Source organism: Mustelus asterias, chromosome 12, assembly GCF_964213995.1.
Source record: "Mustelus asterias chromosome 12, sMusAst1.hap1.1, whole genome shotgun sequence".
NCBI classification, from domain to species: domain Eukaryota; kingdom Metazoa; phylum Chordata; class Chondrichthyes; order Carcharhiniformes; family Triakidae; genus Mustelus; species Mustelus asterias.
The window spans coordinates 49,163,463-49,190,457 of NC_135812.1; the positions used below are offsets into that span (position 1 = coordinate 49,163,463).

General features: G+C 42.7%; 1 protein-coding gene and 2 pseudogenes across 6 annotated transcripts in view; 1 reads left to right on the forward strand and 2 right to left on the reverse strand.

Moving 5' to 3' along the window:
- zzef1 (zinc finger, ZZ-type with EF hand domain 1) overlaps positions 1 to 25,675 on the forward strand; it is a 257,862-nt gene extending 232,187 nt beyond the window's left edge. For 3 of the 6 annotated variants that reach the window (XM_078225185.1, XM_078225186.1, XM_078225188.1), the window contains exons 54-56: positions 6,416 to 6,566; positions 15,323 to 15,394; positions 24,427 to 25,675. In XM_078225185.1, coding sequence (XP_078081311.1) covers positions 6,416 to 6,566; positions 15,323 to 15,394; positions 24,427 to 24,531 — 328 coding nt within the window. In that variant the 3' untranslated portion in view covers positions 24,532 to 25,675. The remainder of the gene's footprint in view (positions 1 to 6,415; positions 6,567 to 15,322; positions 15,395 to 24,426) is intronic. The other 3 variants (XM_078225183.1, XM_078225184.1, XM_078225187.1) reach the window with 1 other exon arrangement.
- Positions 10,671 to 10,799, reverse strand: LOC144502113 (U2 spliceosomal RNA; annotated as a pseudogene).
- LOC144502112 (U2 spliceosomal RNA) lies at positions 10,943 to 11,148 on the reverse strand (annotated as a pseudogene).
- Positions 25,676 to 26,995: the final 1,320 nt, after the last annotated feature.

The window sequence follows — 26,995 nt, forward strand, 5'->3', positions numbered from 1 at the left end:
TTAGAGCAGTAAATGGTGGGTTTTGCCATGAAAGTGTCACTTGATTCAACACGAGTTCTGAAATGCTGTTTTGTAATATGATCTTGTTTGTGGAGGCACACAGAATGAATTAGTGTTTGGATTTCGAAATGTAACCAGTCTGATTGACACATCTGCTTTCCATAGTCATGTGGTGATTTGTTGTATCCATGTGCTGTTGCCCTAATTCCAATCATGGGCTGTTCAGGGGTACCTTGGTAGTTTTACATAATTCATGCTGTGCTCTTTGCTTTAGGGTTTTTTGTTAAGACATTGAGAGGTGTGCTTTAAAGCTCTGGATCACAGTATAAGAGGGTATATTTTCTTCACTCCTGTGAGGAGGCCACGTATCGTCCTCCTCAGGACTGGGCAAAGAGCTCAGATTGGAGTGAGGGAAGATCAGAAGTTACTCAGAAAATAGACTACTTTCTCAGCAATAGATTCGTTCATCTGATTAACATTTTATAATTTATTTACTCCAAATCTAGAAATGGAATGTCTGCTATCTCAATGTAATGTAGAACTAATTCAAGTTAATACCGATTTGCTTTTGATGAGATTTGATGGCTTGCCAAACTTTCTAAATAAGCCCATAGTCCGCGCTCCTGGCTACATGTTCAAATATACTTCACACAGCAATTCTATTTCTAGATCGGTTTTATTATTGCATTAGCTGTATTCATGCTGTTCACCTTATGGTCCTACTGTAACTTTTATCTTCTAACCCCTAGAGCATATTTCATTGTGAAAGTGATGGTCAAATACACCAATAACTGGGCCTCCAGTACTTGAAATACATTGTCCCACTTTGAGCATTTCATTTAGTCTCCAACCTTTTATCAATTAATTGATGAGATCAGAAATTGTGCTTGCACTTTGTCAAAGTGAGACTCAGGAAAGCAGTCGCATACACCACAAAAGCATTTATTTAAATTGGAAAACTCTAGGTTCATCTACTCCATATGTAGGACATGATCAGGGTTGGAAAGTGTAGGAGGGAAGCTGGGTGCTCTTTCAGAAAGTCAGCGCAGACTCGATGGGCCGAATTGTTGCCTCCTGCACTGTAGGGTTTCTATGGTTACTGCATGGTCAGGAGGATTAGGTGATGCCAGGTTTGGCTTTTAAAGTTTGCACATTATTAGAAGGAGGAAATTCTGAGGGAAGTAGCAAGTTTATTTATTAGTGTCACAAGTAGGCTTACATTAACACTGCAATGAAGTTACTATGGAAATCCCCTAGTCGCCACACTCCAGTGCCTGTTCAGGTAGACTGAGGGAGAATTTAGCATGGCCAATGCACCTAACCTGCACGTCTTTTGGACTGTGGGAGGAAACTGGAGCACCCGGAAGAAACCTACGCAGACACAGGAAGAACATGCAGACTCCGCACAGTGACCCAAGCCGGGAATTGAACCCAGGTCCCTGGTGATGCAAGGCAGCAGTGCTAACCATTGTGCCACCGTGCCGCCGTTGAACTGCAACCTTCTGATTTGGGTGCGAGTACCAACAACTGAGTCACCTCTGATATCATTACAGAACAGGGGCTTTGGAAGAAGAAGCTAAGATTCTAGGCAGCAGCCTTGGTAATGGAGGAGATGTGAGGACTCCATCAGAATTGGAGGGTATTGGCCAAGAATGCAATGGATTAAAAATGGTGGAAATGTCAGATAAAATATGAGCCATCTGGAGGGTACCAGACATTAAGCAAAGACAAACTATTCTAACCTTGCTTAAATTGCAGGCATGATATTGTGCACTGTTCTTTATACCATAGCTTTAGAAGGACTTTGATGTATCATAGCAAGTTCATGGAAAATTGTGATGATTTGTCATCTTAAGCCCTTAATTTATGAGAAGGGGCTCCGACCACTCATTAGTTGAAGTTTTAAAGTTTATTTATTAGTGTCACAAATAGGCTTACATTAACACTGCAATAAAGTGACTGAAAATACAAAATTTGGGAGAGAACGGCCTGGGCTTTCAGGAGTATAGACAAGATTGCAATTGTGTTGTTTGATTTTGACAGCAGCAAGCAAGAGCATGTCCGAAACTGACTCGAATAGCACCAGCGAGCAGTAAGGTTCATCCGACCTGATCGAATGGTGGATATGTACAACAGATTCCAGACATTCTTAAGACAACTTTCAAAAATATATCCTGCTGTTGCATAAGAATGGTTCACATCTCAGCAATGAACATTACTACAAACCTAAATAAGGAAATTCCACTATTGTTTTAGATGAAGGAAAACTCAACACAACGGCAGTCATTTTCTTTCTTCCAATTTTGCAAGTCAGGCCAATCATGAAATTAAAACCTGCAAATGCAGCTCTCCAAAGCCATCAAAACATTTTAACTTTTCTGCTTCAAGTTCCCACATACTGGGAGAAAGTAGCAGGTTCCTGTGGGTGCCGACCCTTACGCTCCAGCTTGCATCCAACTGTCTTCAGTCTTGCATAATAGAAATAGAAATACTCAGCAGGCCGGGCAGCATCTTTAGAGAGAAAAACAAAGTAAACATTTCGGGTCTGTGACATTCACTCCTTTATTTCTCTCTCCGCCGATGCTACCTAGCCTGCTGAGCCTTTCCAGCATTTTCCGCTTTTATTTCAGATTTCCAGCATCTGGTATTTTTCTTTTGCCTCATTCACCAATAGAAAAGCGGGCCATTCTTGTGAAACTCTAATAGGCTCCACACAGGCTTAAAACTCTTAATGTTTGGCATAAATGTGTAAATCATCAGCTGTATTAAGGAGTGTATTATTTGAGAAAACTAATCAGCATGTAAGATTAGATTAAACAATGTATTGTGTATTGAATACTTTAATATTCTATGTTCCAGTTGTGACTGAAGCGTTAGTTATATGAAGTATACTGTACAAGGGTGTAACATTCACTCTAACCACCATGTTGTTCTGCGCTTAAGAGATTACTTATCAACAAATTGCATTGTTCCTGTTGTCACAGAGAGCTTGTATCAATGTTGTGAGATCTTGTCTAATGTCTCTGTACTGGAGCTAATCACAATAGTGACAGATAAGGTACCACAGTTGGTCATTTAATTTATATTTTTAAAAAATGTGCTTATGGGACAGACACTAACCAGCAAGAACAACTTTTATTTGTCTAGCTTCTTTAACATGATTTTTACCAACTTCATAACTTTTGACACAATTTTATGAAAGAAAATTGGACGCAGCTGTGTGGGGGATATTAGGACAGGTGTCTTAATAAAAGAGGAATGTTTTTAAGGAGGATTTTTGTGGAGGAGGAAGACAGAGGAGAATTCCGGAGAGAAGACCCAGGCATCTGAAAGCATGGCTACCAATGGTGGAGCAGTTAAAATTCGGAATGCACAAGAAGCCAGAATTCAAGCAGGGCAGAGATCTCAGAGGGTTGTAGGACTAGAAGCTATTGCAGAGATATGGGGGAAATTGTTCAGGATTAAGGGGGGGGGGGGAAGAGGGTGGGGGCAGTGAATAAGATGGGTGGACTGGGGAAGCAGGGGTGGAGGGGTGTAGGAGGATGAGAATTTTAAAATTGAGGCTTTGCCAAACCAGGAACTAAAGTAGGTCACTGGGGACTTGGTATGAATTAGGAATAGGCAGCGGATTTTGGATGAGTTCAAGTTTAAGCCGGGTAGTGGGCGGCACACCAACCAAGAGACCATTGAAACATTTAAACCAAGGGGTAAGAAAAGCCTGGATGAGGGCTTCAACAGGCAGGAGGGGAGTCAAATGAGGTTATAACATTGTATCAGGTGGTCTTGGTGGTGAAGGAAATATGTGATCAGATGCTCGTTGGAGCCAAATATGACACCAGGGTTATGAACTACCTGATCAGTGACTACAAAACAGGGTTTTTGATGGGGGCCAAAGATCAATGCTCTTTTGCTCTTCCCAATATTTCGTTGGGAGAAATTTCTGCTCATCCAGTAGTAATTGGACAGACACACAATCCATATGAGAGAGTGTTTGAGAGGGTTGGCAGTGTAGAGTTGGGAATTGTCAGCATAAAGAGACAATTTATGAACAGTGCCAGAAGACTGGAGGATAGCAAATATTGTCCCCTTGTTCAAGAAGGGGAGTAGGGACAACCCTGGTAATTATAGACCGGTGAGCCTTACTTCTGTTGTGGGCAAAGTTTTGGAAAGGATTATAAGAGATAGGATTTATAATCACCTAGAAAGGAATAATTTGATTAGGGACAGTCAGCACGGTTTTGTGAAGGGTAGGTCGTGCCTCACAAACCTTATTGAGTTCTTTGAGAAGGTGATCAAAGAGGTGGATGAGGGTAAAGCAGTTAATGTGGTGTATATGGATTTCAGCAAAGCGTTTGATAAGGTTCCCCATGGTAAGCTTTTGCAGAAAATACGGACACATAGGATTGAGGGTGATTTAGTAGTTTGGATCAGGAATTGGCTAGCTGTAAGAAAACAGAGGGTGGTGGTTGATGGGAAATATTCATCCTGGAGTTCAGTTACTAGTGGTGTACCGCAAGGATCTGTTTTGGGGCCTCTGCTGTTTGTCATTTTTATTAATGTCCTGGATGAGGGCGTAGAAGGATGGATTAGTAAATTTGCGGATGACACTAAAGTCGGTGGAGTTGTAGACAGTGCGGAGGGAAGTGGCAGGTTACAGATGGACATAGATAAGCTGCAGAGCTGGGCTGAGAGGTGGCAAATGGAGTTTAATGCGGAAAAGTGTGAGGTGATTCACTTTGGAAGGAGTAACAGGAATACAGAGTACTGGGCTAATGGTAAGATACTTGGTAGTGTGGATGAACAGAGGGATCTGGGTGTCCATGTTCATAGATCCCTGAAAGTTGGCACTCAGGTTGATAGGGTTGTTAAGAAGACGTACAGTGTGTTAGCTTTTATTGATAGAGGGATTGAGTTTTGGAGCCAGGAGGTCATGCTGCAACTGTACAAAACTCTGGTGCGGCCGCACTTGGAGTATTGCGTACAGTTCTGGTCGCCGCATTATAGGAAAGATGTGGAAGTGTTGGAAGGGGTGCAGAGGAGATTTACCAGAATGTTGCCTGGTATGGTGGGAAAATCGTATGAGGAAAGGCTGAGGGGCTTGAGGTTTTCGTTAGAGAGAAGAAGGTTAAGAGGTGACTTAATAGAGGCATACAAGATGATCAGAAGATTAGATAGGGTGGATAGTGAGAGCCTTTTTCCTCGGATGGTGATGGCTAGCACGAGGGGACATAGCTTTAAATTGAGGGGTGAGAGATATAGGACAGATGTTAGAGGTAGGTTCTTTACTCAGAGTGTTGTAAGGGCGTGGAATGCCCTGCCTGCAGCAGTAGTGGACACGTCAACATTAAGAGCATTCAAATGGTTATTGGATAAACATATGGATGATATTGGAATAGCGTAGATTAGAGGGGCTTTAGATTGGTTTCACTGGTCGGCGCAACATCGAGGGCCGAAAGGCCTGTACTGCGCTGTTATGTTCTATTTAGCGTGGCCAATGAGGGGAAGGCAATGGGTTAGTGGTATTATCACTAGACTATTAATCCAGAAACTCAGCTAATGTTCTGGGGACCCAGGTTCAAATCCAGCCACGGCAGATGGTGGAAATTGAATTCAATGAAAAGTATTTGGAATTAAGAATCTACTGATGACCATGAAACCATTGCCGATTGTTGGAAAAACCCATCTGGTTCACTAATGTCCTTTAGGGAAGGAAATCTGCCGTCTTTACCCGATCTGGCCTACATGTGACTCCAGAGCCATAGCAATGTGGTTGCGACTCAACTGCCCTTGGGCAACTGGGGATGGGCAATATGCCAGCCAGTCACACCCATTTTTCACAAATGAATAAAATAGAATAAAAATAATCCACCTAACCTACTGTGAGAGGAAACCAGATATCTAGAGGAAACCCAAGTAGACACGGGGAGAATGTGAAAACTCCACACCGACAATCATATGAGGCCGGAATTGAACCCGGGTCCCTGGCACTGTGAGGCAGCAGTGCTAGCCACTGTGCCACCCTTAAGGATCGATCTTTATGGGACATCAGAAGTAATGCTGTAGGAGCAGAAAGTGAAGCTGTTAGACGTGATTTTCTGGTTCTGGATAAATATATAAGAATGGGAGAAGGGCGAGGTCTCACCCTGTCAGATAATGAAATGTAAATTGTAAATATGACATTCTTATTGACGGTAGATAGTAATGTTTGAAGTCGAATACAAAGTTGGGCAGTTACATTGATACAGATATGTTGGCATATATTTTTATGATTTGTTAATTTCTGTTGAAGATGGATCCGAAATGTTGGTTCCGACTCCAGCTGTAGATTTGTCTTAAAATCATCTCTTGAGTAGAACATGATTTTCTTAGTGTCGTATCTGTCTTATTTTCAATCTGTTTTATTTCACTTTCCCAGTGGCTGTGATCTCACCATGTTGAAGCCTCTCTGGCAGCTTTTTGCTAAGATGGAGAATACTGCAACCCAAGACCAGGCTGGAGTTTTTATCCTTCCACCGCTGCATCGAGCCCTGACCGAACTGTTCTTCATCGCAGAAAACCGAGCTGCGGTAGGACCGAATACTTGTACCAATGTGTATTAGAAATGGTTTCTCCCACTGTGATATTAACTGGTGCAGTCAGCATCTGGTTTTTACAGTCGCCATCCTGTGTTCTAATCTTGAAATACAATCACCCCAAAATGAGTTATTGATTTAGAGATGGAAACTCTGACAGAATCATCATCTAAGTACATCTGGTGGTCTCCTGATCAGTTTTTAATAAATTACTAGATGATCAAGTATAGACCCATATGTAGGTAAGTGTGAGGTGGTAGGAGGAATAAAGAGGCTGCATAGTCCTTAAATAAGAATCTGAATGGTGTCAAGCTACGTTAGGGTACAGACAAACAATTCACTACAAGCAAAGCAAGTTAATAAGGCAATAAAAAAGGAAACAAAGAAGGGATTCATTTCTAGAGTGATGGAACTGAAAAACAGGAGGTGGCAGGATGGCACATTAGTTAGCACTGCTGCCTCACAGCGCCAGGGACAGGGGTTTGATTCCAGCCTTAGGTGACTGTGTGGAGTTTTCACGTTCTCCCAGTGTCTGCATGGGGTTTCCTCCGGGTGCTCCAGTTTCCTCCCAGGTTAAGTGTTTTGACCATGTTATATTGCCCCTTAATGTCCAAAGATGTGTCGGCTAGGTGAATTATCCATGGTAAATGCGTGGGGTTGCAGACTTGATGGGCCGAATGGCCGCCTTCTGCTTTATAAGGATTTGATTGTTCATTGGTTATATTAACCCAATATTGAACCTTGGTTTCGGTCATACTTAGGAGTACTGTGTACAGTTCTGGTCTCCATATTATAAAAGGGAATTTTATAATATAGAGTAATACCGAAACTGACAGGAAGTTCTTATCAAGCAATCCTTAATAGCCTGAGACTCTTTTTTTTTCTCAAAAAGAGAATGCTGAAGATGATTGATGTTCTTTAAGATAATGAGTTTGATGGAGGAGATATAAAGAGAAAATATTTCCATCTTTTGGAGAACTCAAAACCTAAAGGACATAAATAGAAAATGGCCACTAAAATCCACTAGGACTTGTAGGAGAGGAGAAACTTCCTTACCCAAAGAATGGTCAAAATGTGCATCGTGCTAGAACAAGGAGTAATTGAGGCGAGTAGCACGGCTGGATTAAACAGGAAGCTTGGTAAGCACATGATGGTGAAAGATATGCTGCTAGATGAAGAGGAGTGGGTGGATGCTCCAGTGGAGCAGGGATTAGTTAAGCAGAGTGGCTTGTTTCTGTGCTGAGCTCTCAGTGCAAGTGCATAACTCAACCAGATCAACTCATTTTCTAATTTCAAAAGCCATCTTTTTCTCAGTGCGTGATTTTTACATTTAGACCATAATGTAATGTTTTTCAATACTGCAAAGGCAGCAAACACTTAGAGCCATAGAAAAAGGAGACCATTTGGCCCATCATGTCCATGCCAGCCCAAGGACATTCAGGTGCCCTTTCTAATCCTACTTTCCTGCACCCAACCCATAGCCCCATGTGAGATCACACAGACACACACATATCCCAATTTAAAACAAAAGTTTAATTGGACTATTAGTTTTGCTCTCCTGAATAGTTCAATTCAATAGAAACACATCTAGTATTTGATTGCACAGAATCTTAAATCTGTAAAAGGGTCATTTCAGTCCTAGTCACAGTATAGTAATATGTACCAATTATAGGGCTTGTTTTAAGTTTATGGAGCACAAAATGAATGGTTTTAAATTAGTCACTGTCATCTCCCCGAAGTTCTCGATCACTTTTTCACTTTCATTCCTTCTTGTCTCTTGAATATAAATTTACAATTTCACTGTGCACAGTGTGAACTGGCCTCAAATATTTGTTAAAACATCACTTGGAAGATTTAAGTCTTGTTAAACTTGGGAGTTGTCATGTTGTCAAAATATTAATTCTATAGAGGATTGCCAGAATTTGTACAACGTATGTAGCAGCCAGGCAGAGTGTCTGAGCAGTCAGTGGTGACTGAGAGAAAAGGAGAGCAGTAATTCTTTTCTAATTCATGAACGGCTGGATGGCAGAGTGGGATAATGGACCCCTAGATCATAGAATCCCTATAGTGCAGAAGAAGGCCCATCAAATCTGCATCGACCTTTCCGACAGATCATCCCACCCAGGCCCTATCCCTGTAGCCCTGTCTATTTGCACTGCTAATCCCCCATATCACATCCTTGGACACTAAGGGATAATTTTCATGACCAGTTTACCTAAGCTGCACATTTTTGGAGTGTGGGAGGAAACCGGATCACCCGGAGGAAACCCACGCAGACACGGGGGAAACGTGCAAACTCCCCACAGCCACCCGAAGCCGGAATTGCGCGGTGAGGGGAGGGGTGGGGCTGGGCATGGGGAGGGGTGGGGCCGGGCATGGTGAGGGGAGGGGTGGGGCTGGGCATGGGGAGGGGTGGGGCCGGGCATGGTGAGGAGAGGGGCAGTGAGGCGGCGGGACCAGGGGCGGTGAGGAGGCGGCGGGGCCGGGCGCAGTGCCACTGTGCCCTCTTTTTGAGTTTGAGAAAATTTAACGACTTTAGGAAAGGAAGTTCAAAAGTTTCTGTGAACTCAAATGAGATGTTCAGCAGTAACAATAGCATCCTTCATTGTTCCTTCCCTTGTTGCCATTAACCAGTCACTTGGACGGATCATTTTATAAACAGTAATTTATATCTGAATGTAAGGTGCATGAGGGCAGTCTTTTGAAGTGTCTCTTGACACAGTTGTTTCAGCATGAATTGAAGGCAGGCGGAATTTAGGATTTCTAGCAAACAGTGGTCTTGATTTTTGCAGTTAGAGGCAAACGAACGGTGCTAGCGGTTCATGACACCTAGACTTGAGACTGGTCCATGGGCTTTATCTGGGACTTTTGTACTGGAGCTTGCAGTTATTTGATATGTTGCGCCCTCTATAGGGGATCTGGGAACTGTGTAACATTTTTAAACTGTAAGAAATGGGAGCAAGGCCATTCAGTCCTTCAAGCCAGATCCATCGTCCAGTAAATGTCCTTGATTGGTCTACCTCCACTACTGATATCTGCACTAGCCCCATATATTAGAGAAACAGAGTTCAAGCCTCAAATCTAATGTGGCTCTTCAGCACCAGGTCTGTTTCCCTCCCCACAGACACACTGCCAGACGTGCTACATTTTTCCAGAATTTTCGATAGCTTCGCTGTTACTTTACCACAAAATCCAATGTCTTTTCCAGAAAAACAAACAAAAAGTCTGTTTACTGAGTCTCTCTGACCTGCAGCAAGTTCTGTTGATAAAAACAGCGATTTCTCCAGCTGAATGGAGTATAGCTGTCTAGAGAAATGGTGTGTAAGGTTAATTCCAGTCACTTGCAGGTGAGTCGCCTGATGAAGGAGCAGCGCTCCAAAAGCTTGTGATTCTAAATACACCTGTCGGACTTTAACTTGGTGTTGTGAGACTTCTTACTGTGCCCACGCCAACCAACGCCGGCATCTCCACATCATGACTTGTGGGTGTGACTGACGGAGGGAGGAATTACCCAATCATTTGTATTTTGGGTGGGAGTGGGGTCATGATTTATAGCCACATTGCATACCAGTGCTGTTTCTATTACAGCTGAGATTTTCTTTCTCTTTATGAACAGTCTCAACCCCTGCCCAAATTATTTTTGAACAAGAGTCCATTTCTGTACATCGTGCTGACTAAAGGGAGACGGTGGCATAGTGGTATTGTCACTGGATTAATAATCCAGAGACCTAGGGTACTGCTCTGGGGACATGGGTTCAAATCCCACTGGTGGAATTCAAATCTAATGGGGACCATGAAACCATTGTCGATTTGTCATGAAACAACCCATTGGTTTCACTAATAGGGAAGGAAATCTGTCATCCCTACCTGGTCTGGCCTACATGTGATTCCAGATCCACAGCAATGTGGTTGACTCTTAAATAATTCGGGATGGGCAATAAATGTTTTTTTTATACTTTTCCAATTCAATCAAATCAAATCCAATTCAAAGTCTCAACAAGTTGAGACATTTCCGATCCAGGCTGGCAAGACAGGGCAAGCGACCAAATTACCCTATCCTGGGCCTGATCTACATGAGCCAAGCTGATTGGAGGAGGGGGAGGTTCCTCCTTTTAAAAATTGCTTCATATGAAACATATGAAGCTTCAGTGTAACCTAATGACCTCAACCAAGTGCAGCATCCAATCCATACTACACTTGATCTTAGCCAAAAGGCCGAGAAGCAATAAATGTTTTTTTTAATACTTTTCTAATTCAATCAAATCAAATCCAATTCAGAGTCTCAACAAGTTGAGACATTTCAGATCCAGGCTGACAAGACAGGACGGGAGACCAAAACCACCCTGTCCTGGGCCTGATCTACATGAGTCAAGCTGATTGGAGAAGGGGGAGGATCCTCCTCCAAGACTTGAGCTCATTTGCATCTTAGCCAAAAGGCCGAGATGCCGCTTTAAAAAATTGCTTCATATGAAACATATGAAGCTTCAGTGTAACCTAATGACCTCAACCAAGTGCGGCCGACCATGGGCTGCCGACCATACTACACTTGATCTTAGCCAAAAGGCCGAGAAGCAATAAATGTTGACCAAGCCAATGATCCCCACATCCCATGAATGAATAGGAAAAAAATGTTAACCAGCTCTTAAAGCTGTATAATTTAATACATTTTAGTGAGAGTGCAAAACTGAAACACATTAAACAATTTTTAGCTTATTTAATTGTTCCATATCTTCTCAGAAGATTAGCAGGAAAGTTGTGTTAGAAAATTGAATTCCAAATAAACAGTTTGGAAGCCTCCAACTAACATGCTTACCAAAGGATAATCCATTTCCTCTTTAACTTTCTGCCACTTAGAATTCCTTAAGTATCATTCTTACTGAATGATTCATCACTGCAAGAGACAAAAAGAAACAGGTTTTTTGTAAAGAAACCTTTGGGTGCAGCACCGAGTATGGTTGATTTAATACAGTGGATCCACCCATGAAGGTGTGATTAAGATAACAAATTTTGTGGGTAATTCACTGCTTTGTGAGCAAGATTAAGTGAACTGATTAAAATATTATGAAAAAGAAGTGTTCAAGTTTCAGACTACCAAATTAAATTTGACTTGTTGGATTAATTTCTTTGTTAAGAAATCCTGGTTTAAAACTAGGTTAAAAATCTCTCCCCTAATTCCTTCGTCACTGGCATCAAATGGTACCCTCCCTTGCAAAAGAACAGAAGCTGCAAATCTTTATTGTTTAGTTGTTGCCCTGGTGTTGTCATAGGTGCTTCTCACTTTCTTGCAATTTTTTTTTTGCTTTGTTGATTTTTCCATCCGTCCAATGATCCGTGCCTTCGTCTGGCCACCATGAAGGGGTTTGATGATTCGTACCCCAGGCCTTGGCACTGCCTGTCTGTAACTGCCAACTGGCTGGAGTATGGCAGCCGCGAGGGAAAACTGCCCAGACTGTTTTCTGGTCCCCACCTGGCAATCTGCTGGAGATTAGGAGCTCGTGGGCTGGTGAATCGCAGGCACAGTGCTGCTTCCCGCTGATAATTATCAGCACATCACACAACTAGATCTTCCATGCGACAGCAGCACATTCGTTTCTGAGGGAGAGGACACATTACTTTGCCCTTCATAGACTTGCACTGCGTGGAAAGCATTGCCTCTTTGAAAGAATTGCCTAATTAATCCAATTTTCCTGCACTTTCCATATCCTGAATCCTTTTCTTTTTTAAGTATTTATCAATTTCTGCTTCTATGAGAATTTGAGGCCAGTTATTTCATATTCTAAAATCCTCTGTATTTAAACAAAAGTCTTATGACTCATTAGCCAGTGAGAATAATTTTCCCTTTTTGACTTAACATAACCCTGCATAATTGTGAAAGCCTCTATCTAATATCCCCCTGCCCACAGCCTCTCTTTACTGAAAAATGTGAATATCACTTGGCTGCTGGACTTGGCTGCTTTGTATGACGGGCCAGGACCAATTTACAACAATTAATGGATGTAATCCCTCAGGGCCTTAGCATTTTTTAGTACCCACATTTCTCCATGATTGCAGTTCAGAAAGTCTCCAGCTTTTCCCTGAACTGGCAGAGGTGAAACCATGATCAGGCATGGGGTCAAAGCTAGCCCATTGCACTGGGGGATGTGCTGGCACTTGCGATCATGGTTTGCCCAAGCTAGGGTAGAGGATCAGGTTGCCAATAAGATTAAACTGAGGGTTTAACTGATGCAATTTTTCAAAGCCCTTTTGGCTAAGATGAAGCGTTAGATCAAGCCTGGGAGCAGGTGTAATGCCTCACCCTGTCAGCTTGGATCTAGTTTGTCCTTCATGGGGACCATTATTGTGGGGGGTCCAAAGATGTGCGGGTTAGGTGGATTGTTGGATATGTCTACTATGCTAAATTGCCCTTTGTGTCAGGGGGACTAGCTAGGGTAAATGCATGGGGTATGGAGATAGGGCCTGGGTGGGATTGTGGTCGGTGCAAACCAAATGGGCCGAATGGCCTTCTTCTGCACTGTAGGATTCTATGATTGGACTTAATTTGAGTTGGGTTTTTTGACTAGAATCGAAAGGTACCCAAAAAAAATAATTTGAGACAGAGTGGTGCTAATGACCTCAGTGCTCCTCGAAGAAAGCGCAGGAAAAGCAGGCCAGGTTCCTATTCCTGATTACTAAAGGGTGATTAGAGCAAGTGAATAATTTTGTGCTAAGAACATGGAGAGACAAAATAAAAGGGTACAGCTCTAATGGGGGTGTGGGAGTAGAGGGACATGGGTGCATAAGTCATTGAAGGTGGCAGGACAGATTGAGAGCAGTTAATAATGCATTGTCACATATTCCTGGCTTTATTAATAGGGGCATAGAGTACAAGAGCAAGGAGGTTATGTTAAACTTTAAAAACAAATCCACTTGGCAACCATGAGCAACCTACACACTAGCAACAAACTAGTACAGTCTGCATTCTCTCATTTATGTACCCATACCAACAGTTACTTCCTGTTGAAATTTAAATACTAGCACTAGTAAGGGAATCATTCTCTCCCAGTTAAAAGCTTCCTAATGAACTTGTTTTCAGTTTGTATTTAAAGCCCCATTGGAGAACGATATTTTAAATTGAATGAGGACTGACTGGAAAAGATGAACTGCTGCTTTTCTGTTGCAAAGACGGTTGAGAGCTCATTGATAGCAGCGCAGGGGAAGTGAATGCAAACCACAGCGTCTTGTACAGCTCTGCTTCGAGTACAGCAGAGGGCTGGCCTGATCACAGTCGCCACATTATCTGACTGATAATGTTATCAAAGCAGAATAAAAAGGAGCGGGTTTCAACAAGACCTTGTTAATCAGATCATTATAAAATTGACTGAACTGTAGAGTATTATTACTTTAGGTGGACTTCACACTCGAATTGGTGGAATTTTACTCTTAATTCTTAAATATCGTAGAAGCATAAAATCAAATAATGTACCTGTAAGTCTTTCTGGTAAATATTGATTAATGAGCTATTTAAAATGCTTCCCTATTCTGAGTATTTCTTGGACACGGGATCTACTTTTTAGCTTGTAAAATGCTAGCTTGCAGTTTGAGTGTTAAAAACAGCCTTCTAGAGAAGGTGCATTGAAGTGCAAAGTACACAATACTTCAGCAAATGTTTGAACGGATATAAAAAGCAGATGCCATGTTTGTTGTGCCTAGATTTGCATAGGGCAAACCCCTGTTTTAATTGAAACTAAGCTTCAACCTTGAAACTACCGACATTGAATGCCTGCAGAGGTTTTTTTTAAAGAAGTCTATAATAATGTCCCAATGATAGGACAATCATGCACTTTCTCTGTTTGTGTTCCTGTCCTTTACTACCTACCTATCAATAAGTGGACCCACTTGCAACATAGTAGTTCCCCTCTATCACTTAGAATCATACAGTGCAGAAGGAGGCTATTTGGCCCATCGGGTCTGCATCGGTCACAATCACACCCTAATCCCATAACCCCACGCATTTATCCTAGCTAGTCCCATTGGCACTAAGGGCAATTTAGCATGGCCAATCAACCTAACCTGCGCATCTTTGGAGAATGGGAGAAAACCAGAGCACCTGGAGGAAACCCACACAGACATGGGGAGAATGTGCAAACTCCACACAGACAGTGACCCGAGGCCAGAATTGAACCCAGATCCCTGGCGTTAAGCAGCAGTGCTAACCACTGTGCCACCATACCATTCCACAGAAACTGATTTCCTGTTTGTAAACTGTAAACCAAGGTAGTGAAACTTGTGCACGACCATACCACTATGGTATGCATGGAGCCATGTGAGGAGGAAGTGGAGAAATTTTGGATTAAAGTTTGTGTAATATTGTCTTGATGATTACACTGAGTTTTACCACACCCAAACAGTCCATTTGGTTCAACAGATGTTAATGCTCCACGAGTCTCCTCCCAACTTACTTCATTTCACACTATCAACATATCTTTCAATACCTTCCCCTCTCAAATGTACCTGTGTGCTTTGCCTCAACCCGTCTACGTGGTAGCGAATTCTCCACTTGTAACCACTCACTGGGTGAAGGCATTTCTCCAGTACTCCCAAATGGATTGACTGGCGACTATCTTGTATTTATAGCTCCCAAAAGTTGTAACATCGCTGTGTTTACCATATCAAAGTGCTTCACAATTGAGTTCACTGCAGAATAGTCGGCTTTTCTTTGTATAGCTGCTGATGTGCAATATAGCAGTGATGATGTTTCTGATTGGATGCAGGAACTTGGTGTGCTGCAAGACTACTTTGTGGCCTTAACCACAGAAGATCACATCCACCACTGTGTCATGCAGGTGAGAATCATCTTTAAATCTTTGCAGAGTGGACGCAGTCGATTTGTGAGTGAGAAGGGTTGCCATCTGACTTGAACATGCTACTTCCGTGATTAATTAACATTTTTATCTTGGTTTCTTTTTAAGACTTTTCCGAAAAAGTATTTGCTTTAGTGGATTCACGCTTTGTCGTTTCATCCCCAGGACACAAGGTGTGAATCCAGAATATGAGAGTGAGTGAAATCTTGCTGTCCTCGGTTGCATGTCAAATAATTTCAGGCTGTCTGACTTCCAAGCTCCCGGGTTGCAAAATTTGCAACACGAAACTCCTCATTTTAAGCAAATTGGCAACCTAGCTTAGGTCACAAAACGGTTGTGTGAAACATGACAAATCATATGGGTGTAACCAGCTGTGGTTGAGATGAATACGGAAATGTGTTGTTGGCAGAGTAGAGGGAGTTGTACTCAGTAAACAGCCCAGGCTATACCAGACTGGTGAGTATTCTGTACTGGCTGACAATGTGACAAAACATTTACTTCTCCAAATTTTGAAGGGAATAAAAATTTACACAGCTACTAAGATGCCGTATTTTATTTAGTGAAGCAACCTTGGTTGTGGAGAAAACTAGCACATGCAGAATTCGTGTAAGTTTTTCATTCTGGGTGCAAACAATCCTACCCTATCTCTACAATTTGTGTCTGTATAAAAGCATATTTATATAAATTAGACACTCTGCATTGTTGACCCCAGCTCCTTCTTTACTCTCTCAGAATGGGAAGTTACTGCTTCTTCACAACTTTCCAAACCTGTGACTTCTACCACATAGAAGGACAAGGGCAGCAGAAACATGGGAATGCCACCACCTACAAATTCCCCTCCCAGCCAACACACCAACCAGATGTGGAACTACATTGCTGTTCCATCGCTGTCAAAATTCTGGAACTCCCTCCTGAAGATCACAGTGGGTGTACCTGCACCACATGGACTGCAGGGGGAGGCAATGGTGTTGTGGTAATATCACTGGACTAGTAATCCAGAGGCCCAGGCTGATACTCAGAGGGCATGGCAATGATGGAATTTAAATTCAATTAATAAATCTAGAATTAAAAGCTAGTCTCAGTAATGGTGACCGTGAAACCATTGTCATAAAAACCCATCTGGTTCACTAATGCCCTTTAGGAAAGGAAATCTGCCATCCTTACCCGGTCTACATATGACTCTAGAGCCACAGCAACGTGGTTGACTTTTAAGTGCCCTCTGAAATGGCCCAGCAAACCTCTCAGTTGTATCAAACTGCTACAAAGTTTAAAATGAATGAACTTGGACAGACCACTTGGCATCCACCTAAGCACCAGAAACATCAATGGGAAACCCAACCCTAACAACCCTGTAAAGTCTTCCTTGTTAACATCTGGGGGCCTGTGCCAAAATTGGGAGAGCTATCTCACAGACGGATCAAGCAACAACCTGATATAGTCATAATCACTGTTCAGGTCAGAACCACCAAAATGTTTCATGAAGTCTACCTGGATCATAAGTTTTGCACTTTGAATTTGCCTAGGGTAAGCATGATATGTTTCACTTCAGGTATGATTGAAATAACCCACTAGGGAACTTTTACCAAACAATGTTTATTTAAGAGTGCAGTTAGCATATATGGAAAGAAAATTAGTAATACCTTATATCAATTATAAACAAAAACAAAACAACCATGATAATGTATAACCCTTAATGAATATTGGAAATGTCCCAATCAAATCAACATCCCATAAGCAAAACCCCTCCCACAGGGTGAACACAGCAAAGACTAATGCTCACGTGATACTGGAACTGAGTCCTTTGGTTGAATGCTGCAGTTCTCTTGAGGCACACACAGACAAGCTTGGAGTCAGAACAGCTTCAGTCCCTTGGTTGGAGAATTGAAACCCTGACCTCTCAGCCTTGTAACTACTAGCAGTGCTCTGGCTACCCCAGAACAGTTTGAAGTCAAAACAGCTTCCCAGAACACCAGAGAGACTCTAGTCAAGCCAACTACCAACAATAGATTTTCTACTCCAGGAAGGCTAGGAACCTTGCTTTAAGATAACCAGCAGAATTTCCAATACCATAGAGAGAGAAAAACATTTATTTTCAGCTTGATGTCCCTTCTAAACTAAACCTGCAGTCAGCTAAACAGAAAATGAAACCTTAAAGTCACTAGAAAAGAATAAAAACTGTCCACAATACATAACCTGCCAACCATTCTTTCTCCTAATGCAGGGTCATAAAACAATCCCAGAAAATACCTGAGGCCAATAGAAAAATAAACAAAACCCCATTTAAGCCACTGAAGTAGCAGTAAAAAGATTCTAGCAGACAGCCCGGCAACAATGAAACCAAAACTGCTTGTAGCTTAAAGTTTTTTTTTTAATTCTTAAAGGTCCACTAACATCACACTCTCAGATAATTTCCCAGACACCAACATCACCATCTCTGGGTTTTTCCTGTTCAACCAACAGGACAGATCACAGTGGTATACAGTCAGGAAGGAGTGTCTGGGAATCCTTAACATTAACGCTGGAGCCCATGAAGCCACGTGGCACTAGATCAAACATGGGCAAGGAAACCTCCTGCCGATTATCACCTACTGCTCCCCTACCCTTCAACCTCAGCTGATGAACCAGTACTCCTCCACGTTGAACACCAATTGAAAAAATGCTGAGATTAGAAATTAGATGTACTCTGGGTGGAGGACTTCAATGTCAATCACTAAGAGTGGTTCAGTAGCATCACTACTGACCAAGCTGGTTGACACCTAAAGGACATAGCTGCTAGACTGGATCTGCGGTAGGTGGTGATGGAACCAACAAGAGGGGAAAACATACTTGACTTCATCCTCAGCTGCCTGCCTGCCACAGATATATCTGTCAATATCGGCAGGAGTGACCACCATACAATCCTTGTGGAGACAAAGTTCCTTCTTCACATTGAAGATGTGTTGTGTGGCACTATCACCGTGCCAAACAGGATAGATTTCAAACAGATCACAAAACTGGGCATCCATGAGGCCCTGTGGACCACCAGCAGCAGCAGAATCTGCAACCTCCAGGCTGGTATATCCCTCTATCATCAAGCTAGGCGATCAACCTTGGTTCAATGTCGAGTGCAAGGGGGTCTGCCAGAAGCAGCACCTAGCATACTTAACCTGGTGTTAACCTGGTGAAGCTACAACACAGGACCACAAATCCAAGCTCTAGAGCTCTGCCACATCTAATTATGAATGGTGGCAGCTCCACAAATGTCCCCATCTTCAATGATGGGGAATACCGACACAGTGCGAAAGACACGGCTGAAGCATTTGCAATCACCTTCAGCCAAGTGCTGAGTGGATGATCCATCTCGGCCTCCTCCGGAGGTCCCCAGCATCAGAGATGCCAGTCTTCAGCCAATTCCATTTGCTTCACATGATATCAAGAAACAGCTGAAGACACTGGATACTGCAAAGGCTAAACAGGTTCTCGCAAAAGTACTGAAGACTTGTGCTCCAGAACTAACCACACTCCTGTTCCAGTAAAACATTGGCATCTACCCGGCAATCTGTAAATTTGCTCAGGTATGTCCTGTACAAGTTAACACCCCATAGGCCTACTTTCTACATCTGTAAAGTGATGGGTCATCAACAATACTATCAAGTAGAACATACTCAGCAATCACCTGCAAGTCCAGGGGCAGCACGGTGGCACAGTGGTTAGCACTGCTGCCTCACAGCTCCAGGGACTTGGTTTTGATTCCCGGCTTGGATCACTGCCTGTGTGGAGTTTGCACATTCTCCCTGTGTCTGCATGGGTTTCCTCCAGGTGCTCCAGTTTCCTCCCACAGTCCAAAGATGTGTGGGTTAGGTTGATTGGCCATGCTAAATTGTCCTTTAGTGTCCCGGGATGCATAGGTTAGAGGGATAAACGGGGTAAATATGTGTGGGATTAAGAGTATAAGGCCTGGGTGGGATTGTTGTTGGTGCAGTCTCGATGGGCTGAATGGCCTCCTCCTGAACTGTAGGGATTCTATGGTTCTATATTGACACTCAGTTTGGGTTCTGCCAGGGCCACTCAGCTCCTGACCTCATTACAGCCTTGATCCAAACATGGACAAAAGAGCTGAGCTCCACAGATAAGGTAGAGTGACTACCCTTGATATTGGGGTTACATTTGACTGAGTGTGGCATCAAAGAGCCCTAGCAAAACTGTAGTCAGTGGGAATTGAGGAAAAACTCTCTGTTGATTGGAGTCATACCTGGCACAAAGGAAAATGTTTGTGGTGATTGGAGGTCAATCATCTCAGAGCTGGGACATCTCTGCAGGAGTCCCTCAGGGTAGTGTCCTAGGCTCAACCATCTTCAGCTGCTTCATCAATAACCTTCCTTCCATCATAAAATCAAAAATGTTTTGCACAATGTTCAGCACCATTCACGACTCCTCAGATACTGAAACAGCTTGTGTGCATCTGTAGAAGACCTGGACAATATCCAGGCTTGGGCTGATGAGCGGTAAGTAACATTTGCGACACAAAAGGGCCAAGGGCCACCATTGACCGGAAACTGAACTGGACTATCCATATAAATACAAGAGCAGGTCAGAGGCTAGAAATCTTGCAGCAAGTAACTCACTTCCTAACTTCCCTAAAGCCTGTCCACCATCTACAAGGCACAAGTCAGGAGTGTGATGGAATACTCTCCACTTACCTGGATGAGTGCAGCTCCAACAACACTCAAGAAACTCGACACCATCCACGACAAGGCAGCCGACTTGATTGCTAACCCTTCCACATTCACTCCTTCCACCATGATGCACAGTGGCAGCAGTGTGTACCATCCACACTCAAGCAACTCACAAGACTCTTTTAACAGCACCTTCCAAGCCCCAGACCTTTACCACCCAGAAGGACTAAGGCAGAAGATACCTGGGAATACCATTTCCTGCAAGTTCCCCTTCAAACCACACGACACCCTAAATTGGAAACATATCGCCGTTCCTTCACTGTCGTTGGGTCAAAATCCTGGAACTCCCTCCCTAACAGCGCTGTGGGTATACCTACACTGCATGGACTGCAATGGTTCAAGAAGGTAGCTTGTCATCACCACCTACTGATGGGCAATTAGGGCAATAATGCTGGTCTTGACAGTGATTTCCACATCTTCTAAAAAAAATTTGAATAATTAAACCATGTTTTCTTTCTTTTTAGCATGCAGACTAAGATTACTCTTAAAATCCGAAAGCAAGTAATTTAAACTGTTCATTTTCATAATATTGAGGGTGTAAATCTACTTCTGTTCAAACTGAGAATACTCATATTTTCATACTTCCTCGTTATTTGAGTACCTGGCCTGCACCCTGCCTTGTTCTACAGCAGCTTGGGAATTAAACAGTGTGGAAGAATAGACCTACACCTGCCCTCAGGCAAAAAGCATTTTGTTGTTCCAATAGGTTATCCCATTACGCAATTTGTTCAGCTTCCTCCATTTAAGCATCTGCCACAGAGCTCATTTCTATCTTATTAGCTCAGGGGAACTCCATGCTTATCACTCATGCGCACACAAACACTCTCATGTCCATGCACGCATAAACATGCGCACGCACACATGCATGCGCACACACACACAGCCGCTGGCGTCATATTTAGATAGTGTCACATGTAGTCTCTTATTCCAATGTCATACAAAACTCCTGGGCTTGCTACAATCTCAAACTTTACTGAGAGAAGAAATAATTTATTTATAAAGTACTTTATAAAACCCAAATCATTCCACCGCCAATTAAGTCCTTTTGACCTGCAGTCAGTATAAATATGCAGGGGCACATGGCAGATAACTCATGCACAGCCGGGTCCCAGAAATAATCATGGAATACACAGCAAGGTAACTAATTTAGTAATGTTAATGAGAGACAAATATTTAGGCCAAGAGTACTGGTAAGGGATTTACCATCCACTATAGAAAATTGTGAACTATTTCAGGAAGATACAGAAAGGTCAGAACAAACATATAGATGGACAAGGCAACCGGAGGTAGATAATTGTAAGATTATACATTCAGGAAGAAGAATTAGGAAGAATAAGATTGCATGCTCATTGGGAAGACCCAAAGGATATGGATCAGCAATAACGCCCAGGCTGGATTCTATATTTGAACCCTGAAAATGCTCATGCAAATAAATAAACCGGGTGGCATGGTGGCACAGTGGTTAGCACTGCTGCATCACAGCACCAGGGACCCGGGTTCGATTCCCGGCTTGGATGATTGTCTGTGCGGAGTCTGCACAGTCTGTTCTCCCTGTGTCTGCATAGGTTTCCTCCGGGTGCTCCGGTTTCCTCCCACAGTCCAAAGATGTGTTAGTTAGGTGCATTGGCCATGCTAAATTCTCCCTCAGTGTACACGGACAGGTGCCGGAGTGTGGCGACTAGGGAATTTACACAGTAACTTCATTGCAGTGTTAATGTAAAACTACTTGTGATAACAATAAAATAAACTTTAAAACTTTAAACCAACAAAACATTTGAGCTTTATAAACAGACATTATGTATAAAACTAAAGAAGCAATAACTTCTTACCAGACATTGGGGTTAGGCCACAGTTGGAGTATTATGCAATTTTGGGTTAGGACATTAAAGTCATAGAGAGCATACAGTGTAAGTAGGATGATGCCAGTGGCAGAACATACCTCATCCTTCCAAGTAAGAGCCACATGTTACACCACTAGGTCAACACATCTTTAAGGATCCACTCAACAACCCAGGCTCCATATGAATTGAGACCAAGATGTACTTATTCATCGGTGGGAGGGGAGGAATAGTAAGTGGAACTAGTGATGAACCTTCCCAAAGGATAGTTTGTTGAACCAGATTTCTAGATTTTCGGTGTGTTGTGCTCTATGGCCTGGGGTCTTCAAACCGAGGTAGGATCCTTGGATTTCCTTCATATTGTCAGCTTTAATTCTGTGAATGATGTGTGTCCTCTTATTTGCCACAATCCCAATCTGTCATCCCACAACATGGAATTTTGATATTTTTCTATCAGGTGGAGTTTTGTTAGTTGGCTTCAGTTCAAATCAAAACGGTGCAGAGTGTAGTTTCTGGAACTGTTTGGGATCTCAGGAAAATAGACCATATACTGCAACTCCTGTCCACAGCATTTAGACAGTATTTCTTGCACATGCTTAGGGCATGTTTTTTGGAAACCAAACTGTCAATTTAACCTCCTTTGTATGATGTGTGAAGGATGCTTAAAAGAGAAAGACTTGCATTTATTCATAGAATCCCTACAGTACAGAAGGAGGCCATTTGGCCCATTAAGTCTGTACCGACCACAATCCCACCAGGCCCTATTCTTGTAACCCCATACATTTACCCTGCTAATCCCCCTGACACCAGGGTCAATTTAGCATGACCAATCAACCTAACCTGCTCATCTGTGGACTGTGGGAGGGAACCGGAGCACCCGGAGGAAACCCACGCAGACATGGGGAGAGTGTGCAAACTCCACACAGACAGTGACCCAAGGCCGGAATTGAACCTGGGATACTGGTGCTGTGAGGCAGCAATGCTACCCAGTGTGCTACCGTGCCGTCCAAATTTATATACTGCTTTACAGCATCTGTTCCTTTGCCTCCGTGCCTTTTTTGTCCTGCAAAGCACTTTGAGCCTGTTTTTTTTTCTGTTAAATACACTGTACAAAGGGAAGTTGGTTTTATTCCCCTGGCATTTGATAGAAGTGCAGAATTTCATTATTTGCACTCCTTTCTGAAAATCTATCAAAAGGAATCATTTACTGCGCATCTGTTTGTCTTCTTTTATTAAATAATTTTATTTAAAAGGTGAGCACTGACGTTTCAAGGTAACTTGTGAGATCAGTCTTGGAAGGTTGACTTAGATCATGAAAACTGCAGTCATTAATCAAAGGTGCTTCCTTGTTTAAAGTTTGTTAATTGAATGTCCTCCAATAAGTAGCTCATTTTTGGTCACTGTTTAAACGAGTATTCAAAAAAATAAGACAGATGGTAGAGCCATAATTTTTATGACTTGATTTCTATAAAGCAGAATGATGTTGACCTATTTAAATAAGAGTTTTAACATTTCTTTACTAATGAGCTACCAATTGCTTATTCAAAGGTGAAATTGAACATGCTAAGTTTTAAGAGCGGCAGTACTTATAGTAACAAGTACATTTGGAGTTCAGCTGTAAAGCTAAATATAAATTCGGATGCAAAGTCAAATTTGTTTTGAGATCAACTTTTTAGACATTTTGAGTCATACTTGATTGCTGCTGCTTCTAATTTCTTTTAATTGCAGATAGAAGCCTAATGATCTTAATGTTAGCCACCTACATATTGTTGGGTACTGATACCAGCTTATAATGCATTTATACAGCATGTTTCACAACCTGAGGATGCCCCAAAGCATTTTTCAGCCAAATAAGTACTTTTTTTGTAGTTACTGTAATGATGTAGGGAATGTGGCAGCTCATTTGCGCACAGCAAGTCCCACAAATAGCAATGTCATAATGTCTCGATGACCTGCTTTAGTGATGTTTGCTGTTCTCTATTCAGCCTGCTCAAGTTAATGTACTGAAAGAACCTGTTGCATTTGTTGCCGCTCGGTATAACAATCAATCGTGTGAACAATCAATAGTATGAGGTGTGATCGTGGTATTAGTTTCTGAGTTTTGGGCTTGACCACACCGTTGAAGGAATTGGGTGGCATAGTCGTTAGCACTGTTGCCTCACAGCGCCAGGGACCCGGATTTAATTCCGGCCTTAGGTGACTGGGTGGAGTTTGCACATTCTCCCATGTCTGCGTGGGTTTCCTCCCACACTCCAAAGATGTGCAGGTTAGGTTGATTGACCATGCTAAATTGACCCTTAGTGTTAGGGGGATTAGCAGGGTAAATATGTGGAGTTACAGGGATAGGACTTGTGTGGGATTGTTGTCAGTGCAGGCTCAATGGGCTAAATGGTCCCCTTCTGCACTGTAGGGACTCCATGATTCTATGAATTCCCAGTGAAAATATTTGATTCTTTTTCAGGGACTGAAGAATATTGCTGCCATTAGTCTTGCGATTAACTATCAGAACAAAGCTACCAAGTTCCTGGGTGACCAGTCGACGTCCCAGACAAAGCCTGCTCCGTGACGTTTGAGGCATCTTCAGACTACTGAGAGTCAACGGAGCTCAGACAAGCACAGTCATCTGAGGATTGCAGCCTACAGCAACTGACTGTTGAGATGTACTCAAACCTGCACTTTCTGAAGTGTGATGCGCTTGTTCTCCCTCACTATTTCTCTCTCTCTCTCTCCTCCACGCACTGTGACGAGACCCCGCCTCATGAGTACTCCCTGAAAGCCCCAGGGTTCCGCGTTTACTGAAATTCAAACTTGAATTCCACTTACCACCAATGATGGTTTAAGATCCTTTTCCATTGATCAGCAGTTTCTGTTGCAGGCACTTTCTACCATGCTATTTCTTACCTGTGCTCAACATCTGACAGTAACCGGGCACAAAGTAAAGATAAATTCAACTTTGGCCACACCCACCCTTAGCACGAATAGGTTACCCTATAATTGTAAGTTCATGTGGAATTGGTAAGTTATTTCTGGCACTGAAGTTGTGGATTTTTGCTGCAAGTTGGTTGATTTTACAGCACTGGGAAATTAATTTACTTTTATGAAGGTAATCTCTTATGTTCACAGAACCAAAGTAGAAATCTTTTGCAGTCTGGTAAGTGGTGACTTAATTCATCATTTGAGTGTCTGGCAGAGGTAAATTGGATAGGTCATAGATTCAAATTGTCTGCATTACATTTCAACAATTCTTAAAGTTTCTGGTTGTCCCCACATTCCCCTCCCTCAACACAGCGGAACTGTAAAAGCGCAACAGGGAACGAATACTGTAACTAAAGGACGCAGGCTTGACATCTGTTGAGTCTGTCATAGAGGATGTGTAATTTTCATTTAATTATTAGAGCTTATTTTTTTTATTTAAAATAGTTTAGCTTATAGTGCCATTTCTAACTTTGTACTCTCTTTTTTGAGGCAGAAGGTTTTTTTTCTTGCTTCCATCACTTTCCCCTATGAGCCCCTCCCTCACCCACCAAGTCCAATGCAGCATAGAATTCTGAATGTATAATGCTGTCAATATTATGTGATGCGGGTATCAATTATGCAGTTGAAAATAATGGACAAGTTTAAAATATTCACTCAGTTGTAATATTTGCTGAGCTGTTTTAAATAATATGCCAACTTGGTAATGTTCAATAAAATAGAAACAAAGAAATGTGCAATTAATCTGTTTGTAACATGAAGATTGGAGACAGGTTGAGGCATTAAGCAATACACGGGCTGGAATGTTCTCCTGCAGGATTCCCATCAGCGGGAGGTGCAGTCAATTGGAAATCTCATTGACAGTGGTGAGGCCAGAAGATCCCAGTAAATGTTGTGCTACCTCCCGCCGTGAGAAACATGCTGCGGGGAGGCCAGAGAACCCCCCTGACTGTGTCCAGAGAGGTGTGAGTTTAAAGATAATCCAACACGGTGGCACAGCGGTTAGCACTGCTGCCTCACAGTGCCAGGGACCTGGGTTCAATTCCTGGCTCGGGTCACTGCCTGAGTTTTGCAGAGTTTGCACGTTCTCCCTGGGACTGCGTAGGTTTCCTCCGGGTGCTCTGGTTTCCTCCCACAGTCCAAAGATGTGCGGGTTAGGTGCATTGACCACGGTAAATTGCCTCTTAATGTCAGGAGGATGAACAGGATAAATACGTGGGGTTATGGGGATGGGCCTGGGTGGGATTGTTGTCAGCGCAGGCTCGATGGGCCGAATGACCTCTTTCTGCACTGTAGGGATTCTGTGAATGGCGGAGAAGTGCACTGTAGGGAAGACGAGAGATGTTAAGGAAATGATAGTGAAAGGAAGGAAAGTGTGAATGTGGCGTGGTTAATGAATCCATTTACAGGAAAATGTGTAAACCATTAAAAATGCACAGTTGGGCAACATAGCTGAAAAAGAGGGATATGATGTCAACTATATGGAAACTTGGCTCCAGCCAACTCAAAACTGAGAAATAAATACTTCAGGCTGCAATTCCTTTTTCTTTTAGGAGTGTTCAAGGTGATGACCCCTTTGAGTAGCAAAAGGTTGGGAGCAGTCTTCTTCCACCCTTTACCCCTGAGTGGCAAATTCTACACAGTTTGACAGGAAAGGAGGACGAAAAGGTGGAAAGGCGGCGGCTAAGAGGGGATCTTATTGAAACATATAAGATGATTAGAGGTTTAGATAGGGTGGATAGTGATAGCCTTTTTCCTCTGATGGAGAAATCCAGCACGAGGGGGCATGGCTTTAAATTGAGGGGGGGTAGTTATAGAACCGATGTCAGGGGTAGGTTCTTTACCCAGAGGGTGGTGAGGGATTGGAATGCCCTGCCAGCATCAGTTGTAAATGCGCCTAGTTTGGGGGCGTTTAAGAGATCCGTAGATAGGTTCATGGACGAAAAGAAATTGGTTTAGGTTGGAGGGTCACAGTTTTTTTTTAACTGGTCGGTGCAACATCGTGGGCCGAAGGGCCTGTTCTGCGCTGTAATGTTCTATGTTCTATGTTCTATGTT